Here is a 20859-nt window from a genome sequence, read left to right as displayed (position 1 = left end):
AATGTCCTATGATCAGATGAAACCAAAGTAGAACTGCTTGGTAGAAACACAACTCGTTGTGTTTGGAGGAGAGAGAATGCTGAGTTGCATCCAAAGAACACTATACCTACTGTGAAGCATGGGGGTGGCAACATCATGCTTTGGGGCTGTTTCTCTGCAAAGGGACCAGGACGACTGATCCGTGTACAGGCACTAGTTTTATCATGGCATTTAGTGGATAGTAGTTAAAAAATTGAGTATGTTTTGTAATAAAGGGAATTGATTAAAATTTTCTTAATCTCAAAATTAAAAAAATCTCATAAAACTTCTATATGAATACAGGTAGTCCTCGACTTACAATAGTTCATTTAGTGCCTGTTCAAAATTGCAACGGTACTGAAAAAGGGGATTTATGACTATTTTTCACACAACCATTGCAGCATCCCCATGATCACATGATCAAAATTCAGATATTTGGCGACTGATTCATATTTATGACTGTTGTATGTCACGGGGTCATATGATCCCCTTTTGTGACCTTCTGACAGCAAAGTCAATGGGGAAGCCAGATTCATGTAACAACCATGTTATTGACTTAACAACTACAGTTATTCATTTAACAACTGTGGCAAGAAAGGTCATAAAATGAGGCAAAATTCATTTAACTATCTTGCTTAGCAACAAAAAAATTGGGCTTAATTGAGGTCGTAAGTTGAGGACTACCTATACAATATGTTGTTCATAGTATGTTTAGGTGTGCGTCATGTATGTGTTTCACTTTGAGAACGGGCAACTAAATTTCATTTTTGATGTGTGCCGTTGTGCCCACAGTAAAAAAAATAACAATAAAGGTTATCTTATCTTATCTTTTCTATGAGATGGGAAACATGAAAATAACAGGATAGTTCTCAATAAGGGAAGCTTTTACTCACCTTAATGTAATTACTGTTGAGAAAATCATAATTTATAAATATATTTTGAATACTGAAGGGAAAACAAAATTGAAATAAGAGTTGGGAAAACAGGGTATTGGCTTAATAAGGTGAGTAACTGCAAATAAAATTGAGATATGAACTGGATAGAAAAGATGTTGTAATCTAGAACTATTGTTAATAGATATAATACTAGAAAAATATGATGAAGAAGCATATATTTAATGTTGTATGTATGTTATATGTATTAATAGCAGAAAGAATTGCATTTGTTTAGTGTTTAAAAAGTAAATAAACATTTCTTGAAGAAGAGATTAAGAAAATGCCAGAATGTGTAGAAATTGACAGAGCAACATTGAAGAACAAAGAAAAAGAAGATACAGAGTAATTTTAATATGTATTATTAAGTAAAAAATGAACCCAGACAACACATTGTTTCCAATGGTTTTTATTTTTGGAATGGACCTGCTTCTTTGTCAGTTAACATACAAGCAACAAAAAATGATAACAAATTACTATGTTCCAGAATCATAGAAAAAAGAAGACTTGAAGGGCATGCAGATGTGCACACAGCATCTGCCAGCAAATCTGAAACCAAACATGCCTTTCCCAGGATTGCATTGTGATTGCAGAATGCAATCATGTGAATTAAGAAAATTAAGTAGCTACTTTAAGGAGTTGCCAGCAAGCTCTTCATTAGAATTCTAGGGATGCTCCATACCACCTTCTTCCCTTTAAAACTGAAGTACTGTGTAGACCTATAAATTATAGCTAATACCATTGGCTCATTCTTTCAGAAACATTTCCTTACCCCAAAGAGATAAACAGATGAGCAAAGAAGCAGTGAGAACCGGAGTGATTTCTGATTTCCTGCCAACTTTCTCATTGACTTTGCTTGGGAAAGCTAGCAGCGAGTGTCAGAAATCTTGATCATGTGACGGCAATGTGGTGGCATTGAAGTGGCCACAACTTTGCCTATACAACTGATCTGAAGATCATTAAAATGTCAATCCCATAGGAATAATGATTCCTGTTATCCTATGGTGGAATTGAAGGTTTTAAGTTTTAGTAGTATATAAATTCAAATACAGTCTAAGCCCCGGTATTACAGTAAAATAGAGAACTATAATAGTAACTTCAATAGTTATTTTGTTTCATAATTATTAGAAAGAAGGAACAGAGAAAACCAAAAAATTAGTGGATTAAATAAATTAACTAAATTAAATTTTAAAAGTTTTAAAATATAATAATTTATATTTTAAATAATACACAACTGAACAAGACATATAAGATGCGTCAATTTAAAACAGATTCATCTTTAATAATTTCTGTATTTTTGTATAAAATACGAATTTTAGTAAAAACACTAAAGTTTAATTGGATTCAATTGTACCTACTTCCATCCCTTCAAATGGTGGTGGATCTTTAGGTTTATTGGATTTTTCTTTCTTTTCTGTGGAAAGACAATGCAGAATAATGACTTAAATACTTACTTTTGTCATGTTTAGGAAAAAAGGGTAATTAGAATGGGTGAAATTGATTAAATGTGAAATCGGCATTTCTACAGGCATATACCCTAAATGTTTAAGCATAATTTTCCACAATCAATCAATCAATCAATTGAAACCAATAGTGCAAAATTTCATTTCAATACACAAATGATAATTGTTTTTCCATAAATCTACCAACTATTCTGATTGAAAAAGCAGTTGCCAACACTACTGCCCCTTTCCTCTCAATATTCTCAAAGGAAAAAGTGCTCATACCACATACAATTTGTTTCTCATCTGAACTTGTTTTGCTCACCTTTGGCAGATGAGGTGTCTCTGCGATTTTGCAGGTAATAGAGTAATTGTTCCACCTCAGCCATTTTCGAGGGATGAATAAGTTTGCATTCCTCTACCACCTTCCGAGCCAAGGAAGAAATGTCTGTATTTGTATTAAGACTTTTCAACCGAATGCTGTAAAATCAAGCATAGAAGCTTTTATTTTCAGTTTGCACAGAAATTCTATCTTCAACATTTAGTTTTAAATGTATAAAACTAAAAGTCTTGAAATATAAATTATTTTACAATTTCAACCTTATCAAGAGCTGTGGTGATGTAGTAGAATGCAGTATTGTAGGAAAATTCTGCCCACAGCCTGTGGTTTGATCCTGATAGCCACAAGGTTGACTCAGCCTTCCATCCTTCTGAGGTTGGTGAAATTAGGACCCAGATTGTTGGGGGTAGTATGCTGACTCTGTAAACCGCTTAGAGAGGGTTATAAAGCACTCTGAAGTGATATATAAGTCTAAGTCCTATTGCTAATTTTGTTGACCAATTTATGGCAATTTGGTTTCCTTCTTTTATTTAAAGCAAAAACTTTCACTCATAAGCCCCAAACTTCATTCAAATCTGTTAACTAGCATATAACATTTGTATTTAATCTCCACTGCACTAGAAAAAGCCCACACTGAAAACCACCATAGAACAAATATGGCAGAAACAATAAAAAGTATCAAATATATCAGGAAACAATAGTCTGTTATCCCCAATTTCATGTATGGCCACTGAGCTAAAACTAAAGCTATTCCTCATTTAGTGACCATAATTGGGACTGGCAACTAGTTAAGCAAACTAGTTGCTAAATGAAACTGTGACTGTGATTATGATCTTACTTCAGCTTTTCTGCTTTAAACCTGCAAAGGTCATAAATGTGAGGATTGGTTGTAAAGTTACTTTTTCATTATCATAACTACAAACTATCATTTTTTCTTTTTGTAAAAATTTTTATTTTCAATTTTAGAATACATAACAATCTTACAAATACTTCAGATAAAAAATAAAACAAATTGATACACACCACATTCGGTCTTGCCCGCCCATTTCCCCCCAAACCGCATCCCACCTCAAACCAACTTGCTTCTTTCCCTCTTTTCTTCACTCAACCCCTCTCCTCCTTCACCTCCACCTTCCTACTTACTTCTCACCTTCTTCTTCTCCCTCTTGATGCGGTCCAGGGGAAATGCCCGAGCAGTTCCTCTCTCAAAATTAAAACATTAATATTATATACAATAAGACTATTTCTACTTTATCTGAACTACTTAAACTTCAACCCATCCACCCCCCTCCCCCCACCCCCTCCCCCCTGACTTCCCAGAGCAAAATACAGGATTATGCAAACATATTAAACATAATCTATTTAAGTTTACTAATTATACAATGAACAAAATCATAAAAACCCTTAACTCTCTTCAAACTTTAACATCATAAGTTTATAAACAAAATCACTACTCATAGAATAAGTGAAACTTTGTAGTTCCATATTTCTTCTGAACATATTCTATCCATCTTCTCCATACGTTAAAATATCTCTCTTGTGAATGGTCCTTTAAATAAGCAGAAATTTTAGCCATTTCTGCTAAATTAGAAACCTTAAATACCCATTCTTCTAAAGAAGGCAGAGTATCCTTCTTCCAATATTGACCCACCAGTAATCTTGCTGCTGTTATTAAATTCAACATTAAAATAGTTTCTTTAACATTAAAATCCACAAAAATTCCCAAAAGAAACAGTTGGGGAGTAAACTTAATCTTCCTTTTAAAAACCTTTTGAATGTTCCACCAAATCATAATCCAGAAGGCTTTAATAACTTTACAAGTCCACCAAACATGAAAATAGGTTGCATCCAAGCAACCACATCTCCAACATTTAGGTTGCAGGTTCGGGTACATACAGGACAGCTTTTTAGGATCCAGATGCCATCTATAAAACATTTTATAAAAATTTTCCCTCAAATTCTGGGCCTGCGTAAATTTAACATTTCTAGTCCAAATTACCTCCCATAGGTCCAACGAGATCAGTTCTTGAATATTCTGGGCCCGTTTAATCATACAATCTTTGACTAACTCTGTTTCTGAATCCAATTTTATTAACTCATTATAAATTCTTTTAATATGGGCACATTTCTGATCCTTGATCTGAATTACCAAATTTTCATCTACTAAAGTAATTCCCACTTTCTTATCCAAAGTCCATCTCTGCATGATTTGCAAATATTGAAACCACGATTGTAAAATGTTTTCTTGCCTTAACACATCAGAAGACTTTAATTGCCAATCAGTGCCCGACCAAATAAGTAACTCTTTACACAAAATGTTGTCAAAATTCACCCCCTTAGAAACCTCCTGGATTGCTTGTCCAGGGATCCCCCAAATAGGTATTTTATAATTTAACTTGTAATAATATTTTTCCAAACTCGAAGTAAAGCATATCTTAAAATATGTGACTTAAAGACCGAATCTACTTTATCAAAAATTAAATATGCATGCCAACCATAAAATAAATCCCACCCTTCAAGAACAAGAATATCTCTATTTGTTAAATTAAGCCACTCACTTACTAAAGTTAAAGTGGCCGCATCATAATATAATTTCAAATTTGGTGCTTTAAGTCCACCTCTTTCTCGAGCATCTTGTAAAATCTTAAACTTTACCCTTGATTTCTTCCCGCCCCAAATAAATTTATTAATACCCTTCTGCCACTCATCCAAATTAGCATCCTTCTTTAAAATGGGTATCATCTGAAACAAAAAAAGAAACTTTGGTAGAACATTCATCTTCACTACTGAAATTCTCCCCAATAACGATAGTTGTAGCTTTTGCCAATCATTTAAATCTTTTTGAACTTTAACCCATAAGCGTTCATAATTATTCTTATACAATTTTCCATTAGATGTTGTAATATAAACTCCTAAATACTTAACCTTATTAACTATTTCATAACCGGTTGTTTCAGCTATAAAATCTTTTCCCTTCCTAGACATATTTTTCAATAATATTTTAGTTTTATTCTTATTTACCTTAAAACCAGAGACCTGTCCATACTGTGCTAAAATTTCAACCAAATCTTTGACCGAATCTGTTGGATGGGATAATGTCACAACCAAATCATCAGCAAAAACTCTCAGTCTATAATCAATCTTACTTATTTTTATTCCTTTTAATCTAGATGAGTCTCGAATTTTAATAAGTAAAATCTCCATTGTTAATACAAATAGCAAGGGGGATAAAGGACAACTCTGTCTTGTACCTTTTCCTATTTTAAATACGTCTGTTAATCCCCCATTAACTATAATTTGTGCCGATTGTTGTTGATAAATGGCCTTGAGACCAGACAAGAATTTATCCCCAAAATTCATTTCCTCTATAACTTTCAATAGAAAATTCCAATCTAATTGATCAAAAGCTTTCTCAGCATCTATAAATATTAAAGCAGCAGGGATTTGGTTGTTCTTATCCAAATACTCTATTAAATTAACAATTTGTCTTACATTGTTTTTCATATATCTCCCCATTATAAATCCAGATTGGTCAGTATGAATCAATTGTTTCAAAACCTGCATTAATCTATTTGTCAGTATCTTTGCAAAAATCTTATAATCTGTATTTAAAAGAGATATAGGCCTGTAATTTCTAGGTTGGGACAGATCCTGGTCATCCTTTGGAATTAATGATATGAAGGCCCTTCTCCAAGATGGAGGTAATTCTGCTCCAGATAAAATATCATTAAAAAGTACCTTTAATGGTTCTATCATTTCTTCAGATAACATCTTGTAATAAATCACTGTTAACCCATCAGTACCTGGAGTCTTACCAACCTTCAGTTGTTTAATTGCAAAAATAATCTCTTCAGAAGTAATTAAACCATTAATCCCATCACATTGATCACTCGTAAGTCTAGGAAAATGTGCTCCCTGTAAATATTTTTCTATATCTGAAGTTCGTATACTTTCACTAGCATATAATTTAGAATAAAAATCTAAAAAAGACTTTTTAATCAAATTTTGTTGGTAGACTTCTTTACCTTTATAAATTATTTTATCTATAATCCTCGATTTCTGTTTCTTACGTAATTGATAAGCCAACCATCTACCAGGTTTATTTGCATTACAAAATGTATTATGTCTCACATACCTCAAATTAGTTGCCATTTGATCTGCTAATAACATATTAAATTGCTCCTTCAGCAAAGTAATAGAAACTTTTAACTTATTGTCCATTGGATTTGATATTAAAATCTTTTCCTTACATTTAATCTCATCTTCAGGATCTTTACGTTTCTGGGTCTGTTTACATCTGTGAGCATTGTTCATAGAAATCAAAACCCCTCTCATATATGCTTTACAAGAATACCATACCATTGGCATCGGAGTACCCTTATTCATATTCCAAGCAAAAAATTCCTTTAAATAAACTTTACATCGCTGTATATTCTCTTCATATCTAAATAAATTCTCATTCAACCTCCAAGACCTTCTAGTTCTTTCTTCCAATGAAATTTCCAACCATACCGGACTGTGGTCTGAAATTATTAGGAAATATCTTGGTATTCTTCACCCTAGAAAGGAAATCACTAGTAACAAAGAAAAAATCAATTCTAGAATAAGATTGGTGTCTATCCAAAAAAAAAGTAAAGTCTTTCCTCAGTATTCCGTTCTCTCCAAATATCTCTAAGTTCCAAATCATCCTTTAAGTCAAAAAAAAAAAATTAGGAAGTCTTGCATGGTTAGAAACTTTAAAGGGACCCTTCTTATCTTTACTTGAGTCTAAAACACCATTCCAATCTCCCATCATAATAACTGACTTATGATCCAAAGAAGTTAATTTCTGATGAATCAACTTATAAAAATGTTTTTGTTGTTGATTGGGAGCATATAAACCAACAAGAAGAGTTCTCTTATCATTTATTAGTAAATCAATAATAACGTATCTTCCTTGTAAATCAAAATCAATTAACTTCGGTGAAAGCTCCTTTCTCACATAGATAACTACTCCTCCTTTTTTCTGCAAAGCAGGAGCTATAAAATGTATCCCCAACCGGGGATTAAACAAATATTTTTGATCTTTAGAAATAATATGAGTCTCTTGTAAACAAATAATATCATTTCTGTGTTGTTTCAAATAATGAAAGATTTTCTTTCTCTTCTGTGGTGAGTTAAGCCCATTAACGTTCCAGGTTAGAAGCTTTGCCATCCTTGGCAGGATGAAGCCTTTGGAACAAAGCCTCTAGATTTACAGTCGATGATCTCTTTGGCCTTGCTCCTCCCACCGGCTCCGAAATAGACTGTGGTAAACTTCCATCATCTGCCTTTTGTTGTTGTTGTTGCTGTTGTTGTTGTTGTCTTTCTCTACGTTTATAAGCAGGGCGTGTAATTCTCTGTTCCCTTGGGTGTTCTGTTATTTGCAAATTCTGTTGCATAACTTCAACCAACAATTCTTCTCCCAAAGATGGCATTGAATCTACAGACAACTGTACTTCTGCCTTGCTCTCATCTTTCTTTAATCTTGGAGATGGTGGTGGACTTGCTTGTAAAATAGTAACATAAAAATCTCTTGCTTTTGAAACTGTATTAAGACGGTATCGTGTACCAGCGTAAGTCACCACTATCCCCACAGATATGTCCCATCTAAATTGAATTTGTCGCTTCTTAAGTTCTTCAGCCAAAAAAGCAAAGTCTTTTCTTTTTCTAAGAATTTTAGAAGGTATTTCCTTTAAAACTATCACATCCTGAGCTGCAGTCTGAAATCTTTGTTTATAGAAGGCCTATATAATTTCATTACGAAGTGATTTTCTCGCAAAATAGACTACCACATCTCTTGGTAATTTCCTCTGTTTTGCAACCCACGAATTAACTCTAAAAATCTTTTCTATATCTTTCAACATTTCTTCGGGATCAGTTTCCAAAATAGAGGCCAGTTCTGCTGCAATTTCTTCTCTCAAATTCTCCTTAATATTTTCCTTCAGGCCCCTTATTCTCAAAGCATACTCCATTTCTCTGTATTGTGACATTATAATTTCATTCTGTGTAACCTCCACAGGTTACCCCTTGGAGTGCCAAAACAATATCTTTCCTGAGCTCATTACTTTCTTGAGCCAGAAGCTCTGCTGTTTCTTCTAGTGATTTTTCCAAAGTCTTATCTAAAGCATCTTGTAAATCCTGAAGTGTAAGTGCCTGAGGTGGGGGCGAAGGTGGAGAAGGTTTAGGTTTGGGTTGTTGTACAGTCTGAGTTACTGGAAAGGCAGTTGAAGTTTTAGAAAGAGAAGAAAGTCCAGGACGTTTTGAAGCCATTTTTTTTAAAAAGGGGAGGGGTTTTCCCCCCCTTCCCTTTTTCAAAAAATAGTAATATAAGAACAAAGGAGAAGAAAAAGCAATTCCCCCTTAAAAAAAAGGGAATAAGAATTTTTCCCCTTTAAAATGAACCAAGGGAATTAAGCTATTTTCCAAAGCACCTGAAGGCAGGACAAGAAGCAACGGGTGGAAACTAATCAAGGAGAGAAGCAACCTAGAACTAAGGAGAAACTTCCTGACAGTGAGAACAATTAATCAGTGGAACAGCTTGCCTCCAGAAGCAGTAAATGCTCCAACACTGGAAGTTTTTAAGAAGAGACTGGACAGCCATTTGTCCGAAATGGTGTAGGGTTTCCTGCCCGAGCAGGGGGTTGGACTAGATGACCTCCAAGGTCCCTTCCAACTTTACTATTATTATTATTATTATTAAGTCTATTACATTGTTAAAACTTTGTTTCCAGTTTAAAGATAGTAAGTAAAAAATAGAAAGTAAAAGTTCTCACACAAAGAAAGTGACAAAGGAGGAGGATTCCTCCGCCCTATTTCTTCACTCCAATTAGAATAGTAACAGGAGTAGATGTTAATTCAAACTGAGTTAGGTTTAAAGTAAAATCATCAATTCTTCTCTTCCTGACCGCTCTGTCTGCTTTTGAGTTAACTTACTGTTCCCATCAGATAGCAGCAGTGGAGGCAGCGTCTAGCTTCGTTCTCTTTGGAGAACAAAGGCATCCAAGGAAACGGAGCAAACACCTAGACTCCGGGGAGCTCTCACTTCATCTCCCAGAAAAAAAAAACTGGGAAAGTTGTGAGGATTTACCTCTATCCAGGCAGAAGCTCACCTCACTCCCTTCGCCCGGGAGGAAAGTTTCAAGCCGCAAAACAACTGATCGTCGCTCTTTTTGCCGACTTTTATGATTTCCCGGGACTGGCAGCTGTTAAACAGCAGCCATCGGCACAGCTCAGCCAGAGGAAGCCAACTACAAACTGTCATTAAACAAGGCTGTTGCTAAACAAGGACTGCCAAATCAACACTGACAATCCTTGTTTAGCAACAGCCTTGTTAACTGTCATTAAACAAGGCTGTTGCTAAACAAGGACTGCCAGTGTTGATTTTAAATCTAAGTCTGAATTCCAGAACAATGACATCTACATTACAAATGGGCAAACCAGAGACAGCGGACATCCTCAAAACCTTGTTTTGCCCTCCACGAATGTTCACAATTCTCATCACTACCACTGGTGGTGGCCTGAGAGAAAAGCAACCACAGGTAATCCTTGACTTACAACCGATCACTTAGTGACTGCTTGAAGTTATGACAACCCCCCCAAAAGATATTTACAATCCTATTTCAAACTGCAGTGCCCCTGCAGTGCAGGGGGCCTGACAAAATCATGAGGGACAGGGAGCAAAACACCAGGCATCTTAGGGTAGGGAGGCTTTGGGAGACCTGGAGCAGGTGGGCCTTGGCCTGTGCTATGTCTCCAAGGGCCATCCCCACCCCAAGTTACCCCATGCTCTACTTAACAAGCCACATATTCATTTAACATTCCTTGTGGAGAGCAATAGTGTGTCTGTGGGGGGGGTGTCATTAAATTAGATGCTTTACTTAATGGCCATCGCAACCTGCAAACATATACAAGGGAGGCTCCATTACGGTTATAAGTCAAGGACTACGTATATCAAAATATGGCTGCTAATATGATTATCAGTCTTCTTGAAACAGACTTCTTGAAACAGCTGCAAACATATGATCAGAGAGATTGTTAGATATTAATTTTTAGTCCAGTTAAAAAAATATGAGATGGGAGAATGTAATTGCTTTTTCTTTTGTATTATTAGTAATGGAAAAAGCCATAAATCTGATTCAGTAAGGGGAAGATTAAAGTGGCTTTTTATGTTACCTGTAAACATTTGTGCACACAACATCTGAATTGGAAAAGCGAATGTGTGCATTAATTTATTCATCTCACTCTTGGGTGGTATACTGGAATCTCAATAACAGTCTTGATATATAATCAACTAAGCTCAGAAAAAAGCAATAAAGTATAGTCATCCTCCTTTCCCACTAAGGCATCAGAGACCAGCTTAAAAAGAAATCTTTTCAGAGCTTTCTAACTATCAGAAGTAAAAAAGCCAAACATATTTCAAGATGCAGTATGGCCCATGGAGCTGGGCTGCAACCAAGAACCATGTTATGACCGCCTCCCCATTTCAAATGGAGGCTACACCTTAACCTAACTATAGCAGGAGAGGCAGACTTACTTTGGATAAGATAACTCAGTGTCATGCCATGCACTCTTAATTGATCCAGAAGCCTACTGGCAAGCAATGCAGTAACTTTATTTTTACAATAATTTATACAATTATTCTGTAACAGCCATCAGCAGTCTGGTTACCACATTCGTACAAGTTGTAGCTTTCCAGTAATCTTTTAAGGCAGTTCCGTATCCCCAAGCCATAACCTGTTCCTTCCCTGGCAGCATGACCCCATCTAAAGCCATAACTGGAGATTTCAGGGAGGTCAGGATATCTATGACAAACAGCATTTCTGTCTTGCTAAAGGAAGTCCTCCATTACAATGGCAACAGAAACTGGGATTACTGTCATAAAATGTAATGACTGCATTGCTTAGTGACAGCAATTCCAGGAGTTCGGGTTGCCATTGTAATCCCAGGAGCATGCAAGGCTTTAAGCAGGAACAGGCAGCTGGCACAGGCAAGGAGTGTGGGGACAGTATGCAGGTGCCGTGGTATGTGGGGATGAAGGGTATCATGGGAGAGTAATTTTGGATGGTCACGGAAAGAATGATCATAAGTCAAGGACTACCTATAGTTTGTTTCTCTCCCTCTAGTTCAGTGGTTCTCAACCTTCCTAATGCCGCGACCCTTTAATACAGTTCCTCATGTTATAGTGACACCCAACCATAAAATTATTTTTGTTGCTACTTCATAACTGTAATTTTGCTACTGTTATGAATCGTAATGTAAATATCTGATATGCAGGATGCATTTTCATTTTTACAAATTGAACATAATTCTATTCTATTATTCTATTCTATTCTATTCTATTCTATTCTATTCTATTCTATTCTATTCTATTCTATTCTATTCTACTCTACTCTACTCTATTCCATATTGTCTATTCTATTCTCTCTTCCATATTGTCTATTCTATTCTACTCTACTCTACTCTACTCTATTCTGGTCTATATTCTATTCTAGTCTACTCTACTGTAATCTGGTTTCTATTCTATTCTATTCTATTCTATTCGACAATTTAGGATCGTCTTCTTCCTGGTTATTCGAAAAAAATTCAGTTATAGAAATGACAAATTTCCGATCATTCTCTACATCTCCCAGCTTTGCATTTGAAGTGAAATGAATCCCAAATTGCCCTTAGTATATTTTATTATTTTATTTCAAAACGGTCAGAGAGGAAGGTAATTTCCCTAAGAACTGCCCGCTGTGGCACTTGAGGAGCTCCTGTCTCTTATCCCCACCCCTTTCGAGGAGGAGAGTTCGGGTGGGGGGCAGCAGAGGGAAAGCGTTCTCTTCTCACGGAGGAAATTGGCCTCAGTGGCTCGCCGTACGCGAAGCCTTAAGCAGCATGAGAGTTGGAAGAGTGAGGGGTTCCCCTTTCCATCCCTGCTGTGGCGCTTGCAGCTTTGTGGGTTGGTACTTTCACGCTCGCGGGATTCGAAACGTCACAATGGCTCAGAACGTTCAGAGTGTTATATTGTCTTTCACGCTGCCCATCACTTGCCACATCTGCCTGGGGGACCGCGCGGAGTGGAACGTGTCCGGCGCCGATGCCCCATTCCCTTGCAAAATGCGCGTGGGATGCAGGAAAAAGCCCCCTCGGTGGGGAGAGGAGGAGAAGTGCTTTTAATTCTGCGCGTTCTTTCTTGTTTTTCTCCCCCCCCCCCATTTCGTGTGTGGCTTTGAATGGGCGATTATTTCTGAATTCTAGCTTTGTTCCTAGCTTTGGAAACGGCTAGCCGAAAACTTTATAAGCGGTATGTCAAGCCCCTGGGCTTGACATGAACTGGTGGGGGACAGGGAAGGAGCAGCCAGCGGCCAGCCGATGTGCATATGCCATGCCGGGGTGCCGCCTGACTTTTGCGGACCAGCTGGGAATCGGTGAGGCCGCCATGCACCGCGGCCACCTACCTCCATTGACACGGACACCAGGGAAGTCCCTACCACCAGCTGGGCGTCAGAGGGACCGCCTCTTGCTTCAGCCGCCCCTCGCTCTCATTGGATGCAGGGGGAGTCCTGAAAATCAGCTGGGCGTCAGCAGCAAGTCAGCCAGATGCCGGAGGAACTGCCTCCCGCCGCGACCGCCTCTCCCTCTCGACGGGCGTTGGGGGAATCCCCGGAAGCCAGCTGGATGGCAGAGACGACCGGCTGGATGTCGGGGGGTCGTCTCTTGTCACCACCGCCCCTCCTGTGTTGCCAATGGTCAGGGGAGGCTGCCAGTTGCCAGGGGGAGCTATGGCCTCATAGAAGAGCGTGGAGTTTCTGTTCCTATGACCATTGGAAATATGTGTTTTCCGATGGTCTTAGGCGACCCCTGTGAAAGGATCCTTCGACCCCCAAAAGGATCACGACCCACAGGTTGAGAACCGCTGCTCTAGTTTGATCTAGTGATTAAGGCACCTGGCTATAAACCAGGAACTGTGTGTTCTAGTCCCACCTTAGACATGAAAGCTAGCTGGGTGACTTTGGGCCACTCATTTTCTCTTAACTCAACTCTCTTCATAGGGTTTTGTTGTGGGGAAAATAGGAGGAAGAAGGAATATTAGGTATGTTTGCTGTCTTGAGTCATGTATAAAAATAATATAGGCAAAATAATAAATGAATGGATAAATATAAATAAATAAATAAATAAAAATAAGTATATATCCCTGACAATAAGCTCAGACACCAGCTCAGGACCAAAGTGGTGAAATACTGTATAATTTAGTATCACCAACAAGATACCTTATCCTGAGAAAGTATGATCTCTCCAACTGTTTCACAGAGTGTGACAGAAATAGAAGAGGCACAATCCTGGCCTTCAACTAAAGCAGTGGTTCTCAACCTTTTTATAGCCGCGACCCTGGTCGTAAGTCAAGGAGTACCGGCCCAGGAGTGCCGCGCATGGTGCCATCCCCCTGCACCGGCTGAGGCATAGCTGGCAAGGGGCGGCGGCAGGCAGGCCCGGACGCTCCCAGGTGGCCGCGGCTGGCAGGGCGACCACCGGCTGGGCCACCAGCTGGCCCAGCCCAAGGCAGGTAAGGCACCCCCCCCGGGCCCCACGTGCGCCAGCAACCCTCCCTGCGTCCGCCGCTGCCCCGCTAGGCTTACCTTGGCCGCTGCCCGTTTGGGGCGGCGGCAGGCAGGCCCAGGCACTCCCGGGCGGCCGGGCAGTGGCGGTGCAGGGCGACCATCGGCTGGGCCACCAGCTGGCCCAGCCCAAGGCAGGTAAGGCACCTGCCAGGCCCCACGCATGCCAGCAACCTTCCCTGCACCTGCCGCTGCCCCACTAGGCTTATCTGCGCAACCCTCCCTGCGCCCACCGGCCTCCCACCTCGGCCCTCTTTTACTTACTTTTTAGTTGCTCAGCAGGGAGGGAAGCTCTGCAGACTGTTCCCCTTGCAGCACCGTTTGCAGACTGGGGCTTTTGGCGGGCTCAGCAGGGCAGAGACAGCCCTGGACAATTCCTATTGGCTTTTGAAAGCCAATAGAATTAGACTCTGTTCAAGAGAGTCTATTCTATTGGCTTTCGAAAGCCAACAGAATAAGAAGGAGTAGCAGAGCTAAGGAAAAGGGGGGAAAATGGCGGAAAAAATGGTGGATTGCGTTGTTTGGCGACCCCCGTGAAATGGTCGTTTGACCCCAAATGGGGTCGCGACCCAGAGGTTGAGAACCGCTGAACTAAAGCCATCCATTTCAGCAACAAATGCTATTTCTATTTCAATTAAATTAGATTTTAATTTTGACTGAAAGGGATCCAGGCAATATACGTCTTCTAGTGTTCTCCATAGTTGACTCCTCACCAACCTCTTAGTGACCTTCCCCCCAAACATCAAAGCATAGCCTCTACAACAACTGCTTACTTCAAGACAACCTGGCCGCTTAAAGGAACCTGCACAGGTACAACTCTAAATGGCAGAGGATTCTGTCTACATACTCAGGTACAAAAATTCAACAGAACCCTAGCAGATAAATAGGCCCAGATTAGAAAAGGTATTTGAGTTTACTGCATTTTTTTCTTTTAACAATCCTGTAGTCCAGGGGTTCTCAACCTTGGCAACTTTAAGACTTGAAGTCCACAAGTCTTAAAGTTGCCAAGGTTGAGAACCCCTGCTGTAGTCCCTTAATTCGGGGTATAGTCAGGGTGACTGAATGGAACTGAGCATTTACTAGCCGGATGTCCTTCCTGGCACCCACACGGAGTTCACAGCAGATATTTTCTCTTTGCACCCTGAAAAACATCTCTCATTGCCTAGGACTGAACTCTCAGCCTTCTGAATGGGAGGCAAGCATCTTCACCACTAGGCTGCCATGTCACTCTGTTTGAGTCTACTGCATGCAGATCCCCCAAAAGGACTGTTCACATCAGTTCACTGCAATCCTGAAAAATATTTATGTTCCTTGTTTTGCAAAGGAAAATCCTAATTCTGATTTCCACTGTTGTTTTCTGGTACTCTAATGTTTGCCCCAACTGAGGCTGGTATCTTTAGAGGCAAAATGAAATGCTTTGTAATACATCTCTTGGCAGCTCACAGGCAAGTGAACAGGGACTGGCTTCTTATATCTGAACCTGGAAAGCTGATCTTTGATTAATCCATGTCATGGGAATCCAATAAGGTGGGTTCCTGACTGGCTGCTTATCTAGATTTCTGATTGGTGTATTTGAAAAACCTCAAAGATAATTGGTTACAGTTTGGGCTGTCCTTGAGCCAGTACAAAATAACAGAATTACAGAATAACGAATTGGAAGGAATCTTGTAGATCAGGGGTGTCAAACTCAATTTCATTGAGAGCCACATCAGCATTGTGGTTGCCCTTGGGGGGATGGGTGTGGCCAGGGTGGATGTGGCCTATGGGTGGGCGTGGATGGAGTAGGTGTGGCCTACTGGTTAGGCATGGCCAGCTCTATATCATTCACGTCAAGAGGGGCCTGAACAGGAATGGGACAGATCTGAGGGTCTCTGGCAGAAGGAGGTGGGACCGGGGCAAGCGTCAAGGCATGGTCCATTTCTTCATTCCTCACAAAGGGTGACACCTCCCCGGCATGCACCCAGGGGGTGGGGGCCAATGCGGCAGGAGCTGGTTCCGCGCTGTTTCTAGACGGCCTTGTGGAGCTAAGACTGAATGTGTTTCAGCATAGGTGGCCAGAACAAAATTGTACATTGGCTCCTGGCTGGCCTGGGCCAGGGCCAAGGCAGTGGGGGCCGTTCCCTCACTGTTTCCAGGATGGCTTCGCGGGCCACATGAAACCACTTTGCGGGCCACATCCGGGCCCCAGGCCTTGTGTTTGACATGTCTGTTGTAGATCTTCTAGTCCAGGGGGTCGGCAACCTTAAACACTCAAAGAGCCACTTGAACCCATTTCCCAGAGAAAAGAAAACACTGGGAGCTGCAAAACATGTGCGTGCATGCACGCATGGGGGGGGAGCTTGACTGAAGACTTTAATTAAAAAGAAATAGAGGCTGTTGTGCATGAGTTCTCTCTCTCTCCCTCCCTCCCTTTCCCTCTCTCTCTTCCTCTCTCCGATCTTCTGCTCACTGGCAAGCTGGCTTCATGCTGTTCTCCGACAAGCTGACACACATTCTTATTGGGCTGGCTCTCTCCTACCCTTGGTCTGCCAGGCCTCTTCTCCCACTCAGTGTGTGTGTGTGTGTGTGTGTGTGTGTGTGTGAAAGAGAGAGAGAGAGAGAGAGAGAGGGAGAGCTGTTGTTTCCTGCTGAGATGCAGTAAAGGCAGGAGCCCTGCCCAATAAGCTTGTCAGCTTGTCCGAGAACGTGAGGCCACTCTCTTTTTTACACACACACACACACACACACACACACACACACACAGAGAGAGAGAGAGAGAGAGAGAGAGAGCTGCTGCTTCCTGTTTCCTGCTGAGATGCAGCAAAGGCAGGAGCCCCGCCCAATAAGCTTGTCAGCTTGTCCGAGAACAGCGTGAGGTCACTCTCTTTTTTACACACACACACACCAGGCGGAGGAGGCTGGGAGCCGCAGGAGAAGGCTCAAAGAGCCACATGCAGCTCTGGAGCTGTGGGTTGCCGACCCATGTTCTAGTCCAACCCACTGCTCAAGCAGGAGACCCTATACTATTCTGAACTAATGGTTATCCAACCTCTTCTTAAAAACCTCCAGTGATGGAGTACCCAAAACTTCTGAAGGCAACATATTCCACTAGTTAACTGTTTTCACTGTCAGGAAATTTCTCCTTAATTCTAGGTTGCTTCTCTCCTTTGTTCTTGTCCTGCCTTCTGGTGCTTTGGAAAATAGGTTGACCCCCTCTTCTTTGTGACAGCCTCTCAAATAATGAAACGCTACCATGTGTCCCTAGTCTTTCTTTTTGCTAGACTAAACATACCCAATTCCTGCAAGCATTCTTCATTTGCTTTAGTCTCTAGCCCCCTAATGACCTTTGTCGTCTTTTTTATACTCTTTTCAGAGTCTTTACATCTTTTAAAAATTGTGGCGATCAAAACTGAATGCAATATTCCAAGTATGGTCTTACCAAGGCATTATAAAGCGGTACTAACACTTCACATGATCTTGATTCTATCCCTGTTAATACAGCTTAGAATTGCATTGGTTTTGGTGGCTGCAGCACACTACTGGCTTATATTGAAGTGATTGTCCACCAGGACTCCTAGATCTCTCTCACAATTACTGCTATTGAGTCAGGTTCTACCTATACTATACCTGTATTTGCCTAAATGTAAAACCTTACTTTTCTCACCTCTGAATTTCATTTTGTTAGCTAGGGCCCAGTGTTCAAATCAGATCCTTCTGGATCTTCAACCTGTTTTCTGGGGTGTTGTCTGCTACCAGCTTGGTATTGTCTGCAAATCTGATGAGTTTCCCTTCTATTACCTCATCTGAATCGTTTATGAAGATATTGAAGAATGCTGGGCCTAAGACAGAACCTTTGGGTACCCCATTGCTCACTACCCTCCATGCAGACTTAGTTCCATTAAGGACTACACATTGAATGTGGTTTGTCAGCCAGTTAGGAATCCATCTGGTGGTGATGCTGACTATCCTACATTTTTCTAACTTACTAAGAAGTAGATTGTGGTCTACTTTGTCAAATGCCTTACTAGCAATTAGAAAAATCTAGCAATTAGACATTAAACCACAATTCAGTTAACCATGCTAAACCATGGCAAAATATGGTATTCAAACACATACAAAAGGAAAATAAACACAATCAGTTTGTGCAAAAAGGGCTTGCCATCATAAAAAATAAGATTATTTTTCTTTTATTAAAATAAAGCAGCAAACTTTTTTTCCTAGGAAAGTGGTAGTTAAATCAAATATACTAAAATTCTGTTTTTTTTCACAAGGATAAATCAATCGTTTAACATAAAATAATAAATGCATTTTCTTTCTTTGATGTTATGGATCTTGGTTGCAATTGGAAATGTGCTATATTAAACATATTTTGGATCTCTTAATAAAATATTTGAGGGCATAGTAAGAACTTTTGATGCATTTTAAATGATTTTAAATAAATATAATGTACTTGACATCTTTTCTTACTAAATGTATAAAAAATATATAATTGAATTAAGACTTTGGATTTTATTTTTCTAATTCAATATTTAAAAAAAGACTTTAAAGACAAAAACATTAGCTATCCAAAGTGTTTTATCAAAGGCTTTTGAACAAAGGTTTGCTTGAATATTGTACACTTACATTTTTTGACATTCCTTACGCTCTCCCAACATAGGATCTCCCATCTCCCCAAGAATTGTAGCTTCCACTTCATAGTGAACTATGAGTGCTTTTTCTGATGGATGTACATCAATATTTCCTCCTTTTACCTTTCTGTTAAGTAAAAATTAAATACTGAATAAAAAACCTACAATTTTTATGTCAGCTAAGCACAGAAATAAAAACATTTTTGAGTATTTTTTCAGTTTGCAGTACTTCACAAGTTTGAACTGATCAAGATAATCTATATTCTGTTTTATAAAATAGCTGTTACATAAGCGTCTTTCTTATTACTTCCAGATTGTGAGTTGTGCAAGTTTCAAAAAAATGAAACTATATTCACCAAAAAGCAACAGAGATCATCTCTAACTTCAGTAGAATGGCCATTCCCGTGGTAAAATATAAACAGGTGCAATATTATTTTCTCATTATAATTGTGAGTGACCTCTTCATTCTTCCCCTTCTTTGCGTTCATTAGCAGATTCAACGCCTTTTCCTTAAATAATACAGAGTCCAAAGTGGCCTCTGTACTGGTTTATTGGGAATGCACGTACAGCCTTGGAATAGCTTCCAAGCCAGCACCTGCATTATGTCATTATATTCAGTGGACTAGACACCAGCAACTCTGCCTAGGATGAAGCGGTCTGTTATCCACTAAAGGTCATCCCTTGGAGAAGCTCTCGGTCTGGACTCTCCTCTTGACTCGGGGCTCCAAGGGACATAGCAAAAAGCTAAAGCGACCGCAAGGGCAATACGCCCGAAAAGTGTACGCTAGTGTCGCCCAGACCGATCCCACTAGGGTCCTGTCCCTTAATATCACTCAGCTACCGGGCTCTGCTAGGCACTAATCCGAGCCTGGTGCAGCTGAACACCTTCTGAAAAGCCAGCCGCTTTCCTGGTAGAGGCATCCTTCTCCTTCTGCCATTTTCTCCAGCAGAAGAACTGCCCGCCCCCCGCCCTTCTCGGCCTTCTGCTCTTATTCTCGGTTCAATGCCTTGCTCGCTCTCCCGCTCCACTTTGGCGGGAAAACAATTACCTTTTGAGGTACCGAGCATCCTCTCCCTGCATAGCGTCGACGGTCAACTCGAAAGAAGGAAGAGAAGGCTAGGACGACCGCCACCAAAGCGAAGAGCCAGGGATGGGATGGGTTGGGTTCCGTTACCAAGGGAGAAAAAGCGACCCGTGCTGCGCAGGCGCAAGTCGCAACACGATGCGCAGACGCAAAGGGATTCTATAGAGAACACCCATCTTGGAGGCGGTGCTTGAAAAATAGAACATGTAAAATTCGATCCTGTTTGTAAAATTGGAGCGTTCGTGTCTGAACTTGAACTTTAAAGTTTTTAGTTTTTGATCGTGCCTAGGCTGAATAAAAATGCTGAATATTAAAGATACTGTACAGATTTTTGACTTTTCTGCGAGAAAAATCTAGCATCCTTTGCTTTTTAAAATTTCTTAATTTAGCTATGCAATATTGACATTGAACACATGATGATTAAAAACAAAGACATAATTTAGCAACAATAGTGAATTTGATTTTCACTATATTACATGCTTTAATGTGTAATATCTACACTTACACTTCACGATTTAAGTTTTTCTTAAATTAACTGCTTAATATTTCCTACATCCAAACTCAAAGACAGTTGATTTTAGGTAGAATAGTATTTCCTGAGATAGACAAATTACCTGCTTTTTAACTCATATATACTGTATTGTGGAGCGTAAACACAGAGCTTAGAGAAAGTATACAGTGAGGGAAAAATGATTTAATCCCTTGTGATTTTATAAGTTTGCCCACTAACAAAGAAATGATCAGTCTATAATTTTAATGGTAGATTTATTTTAACAGTGAGAGACAGATTAACAACAACAAAATCCAGAAAAACACA

At 39.7% G+C, this 20859-nt stretch overlaps 1 protein-coding gene across 2 annotated transcripts in view; it reads right to left on the bottom strand.

Annotated features, from left to right (window-relative positions):
- Positions 1-20164, bottom strand: part of KIFAP3 (kinesin associated protein 3) — a 123979-nt gene extending 103815 nt beyond the window's left edge. For both annotated transcript variants that reach the window (XM_039323998.1, XM_039323999.1), the window contains exons 1-4: positions 20007-20164; positions 18953-19084; positions 2718-2872; positions 2309-2364 (exon numbers count right to left, since the gene is read on the bottom strand). In XM_039323998.1, coding sequence (XP_039179932.1) covers positions 2309-2364; positions 2718-2872; positions 18953-19084; positions 20007-20038 — 375 coding nt within the window. In that variant the 5' untranslated portion in view covers positions 20039-20164. The remainder of the gene's footprint in view (positions 1-2308; positions 2365-2717; positions 2873-18952; positions 19085-20006) is intronic.
- Positions 20165-20859: the final 695 nt, after the last annotated feature.

Source organism: Crotalus tigris, unplaced genomic scaffold, assembly GCF_016545835.1.
Source record: "Crotalus tigris isolate CLP2741 ecotype Arizona unplaced genomic scaffold, ASM1654583v1 scf7180000024291.2576520, whole genome shotgun sequence".
Lineage (NCBI taxonomy): Eukaryota > Metazoa > Chordata > Lepidosauria > Squamata > Viperidae > Crotalus > Crotalus tigris.
The sequence above is the reverse complement of the archived record's forward strand: the minus strand, read 5'-3'. Positions and strand labels throughout refer to the sequence as shown.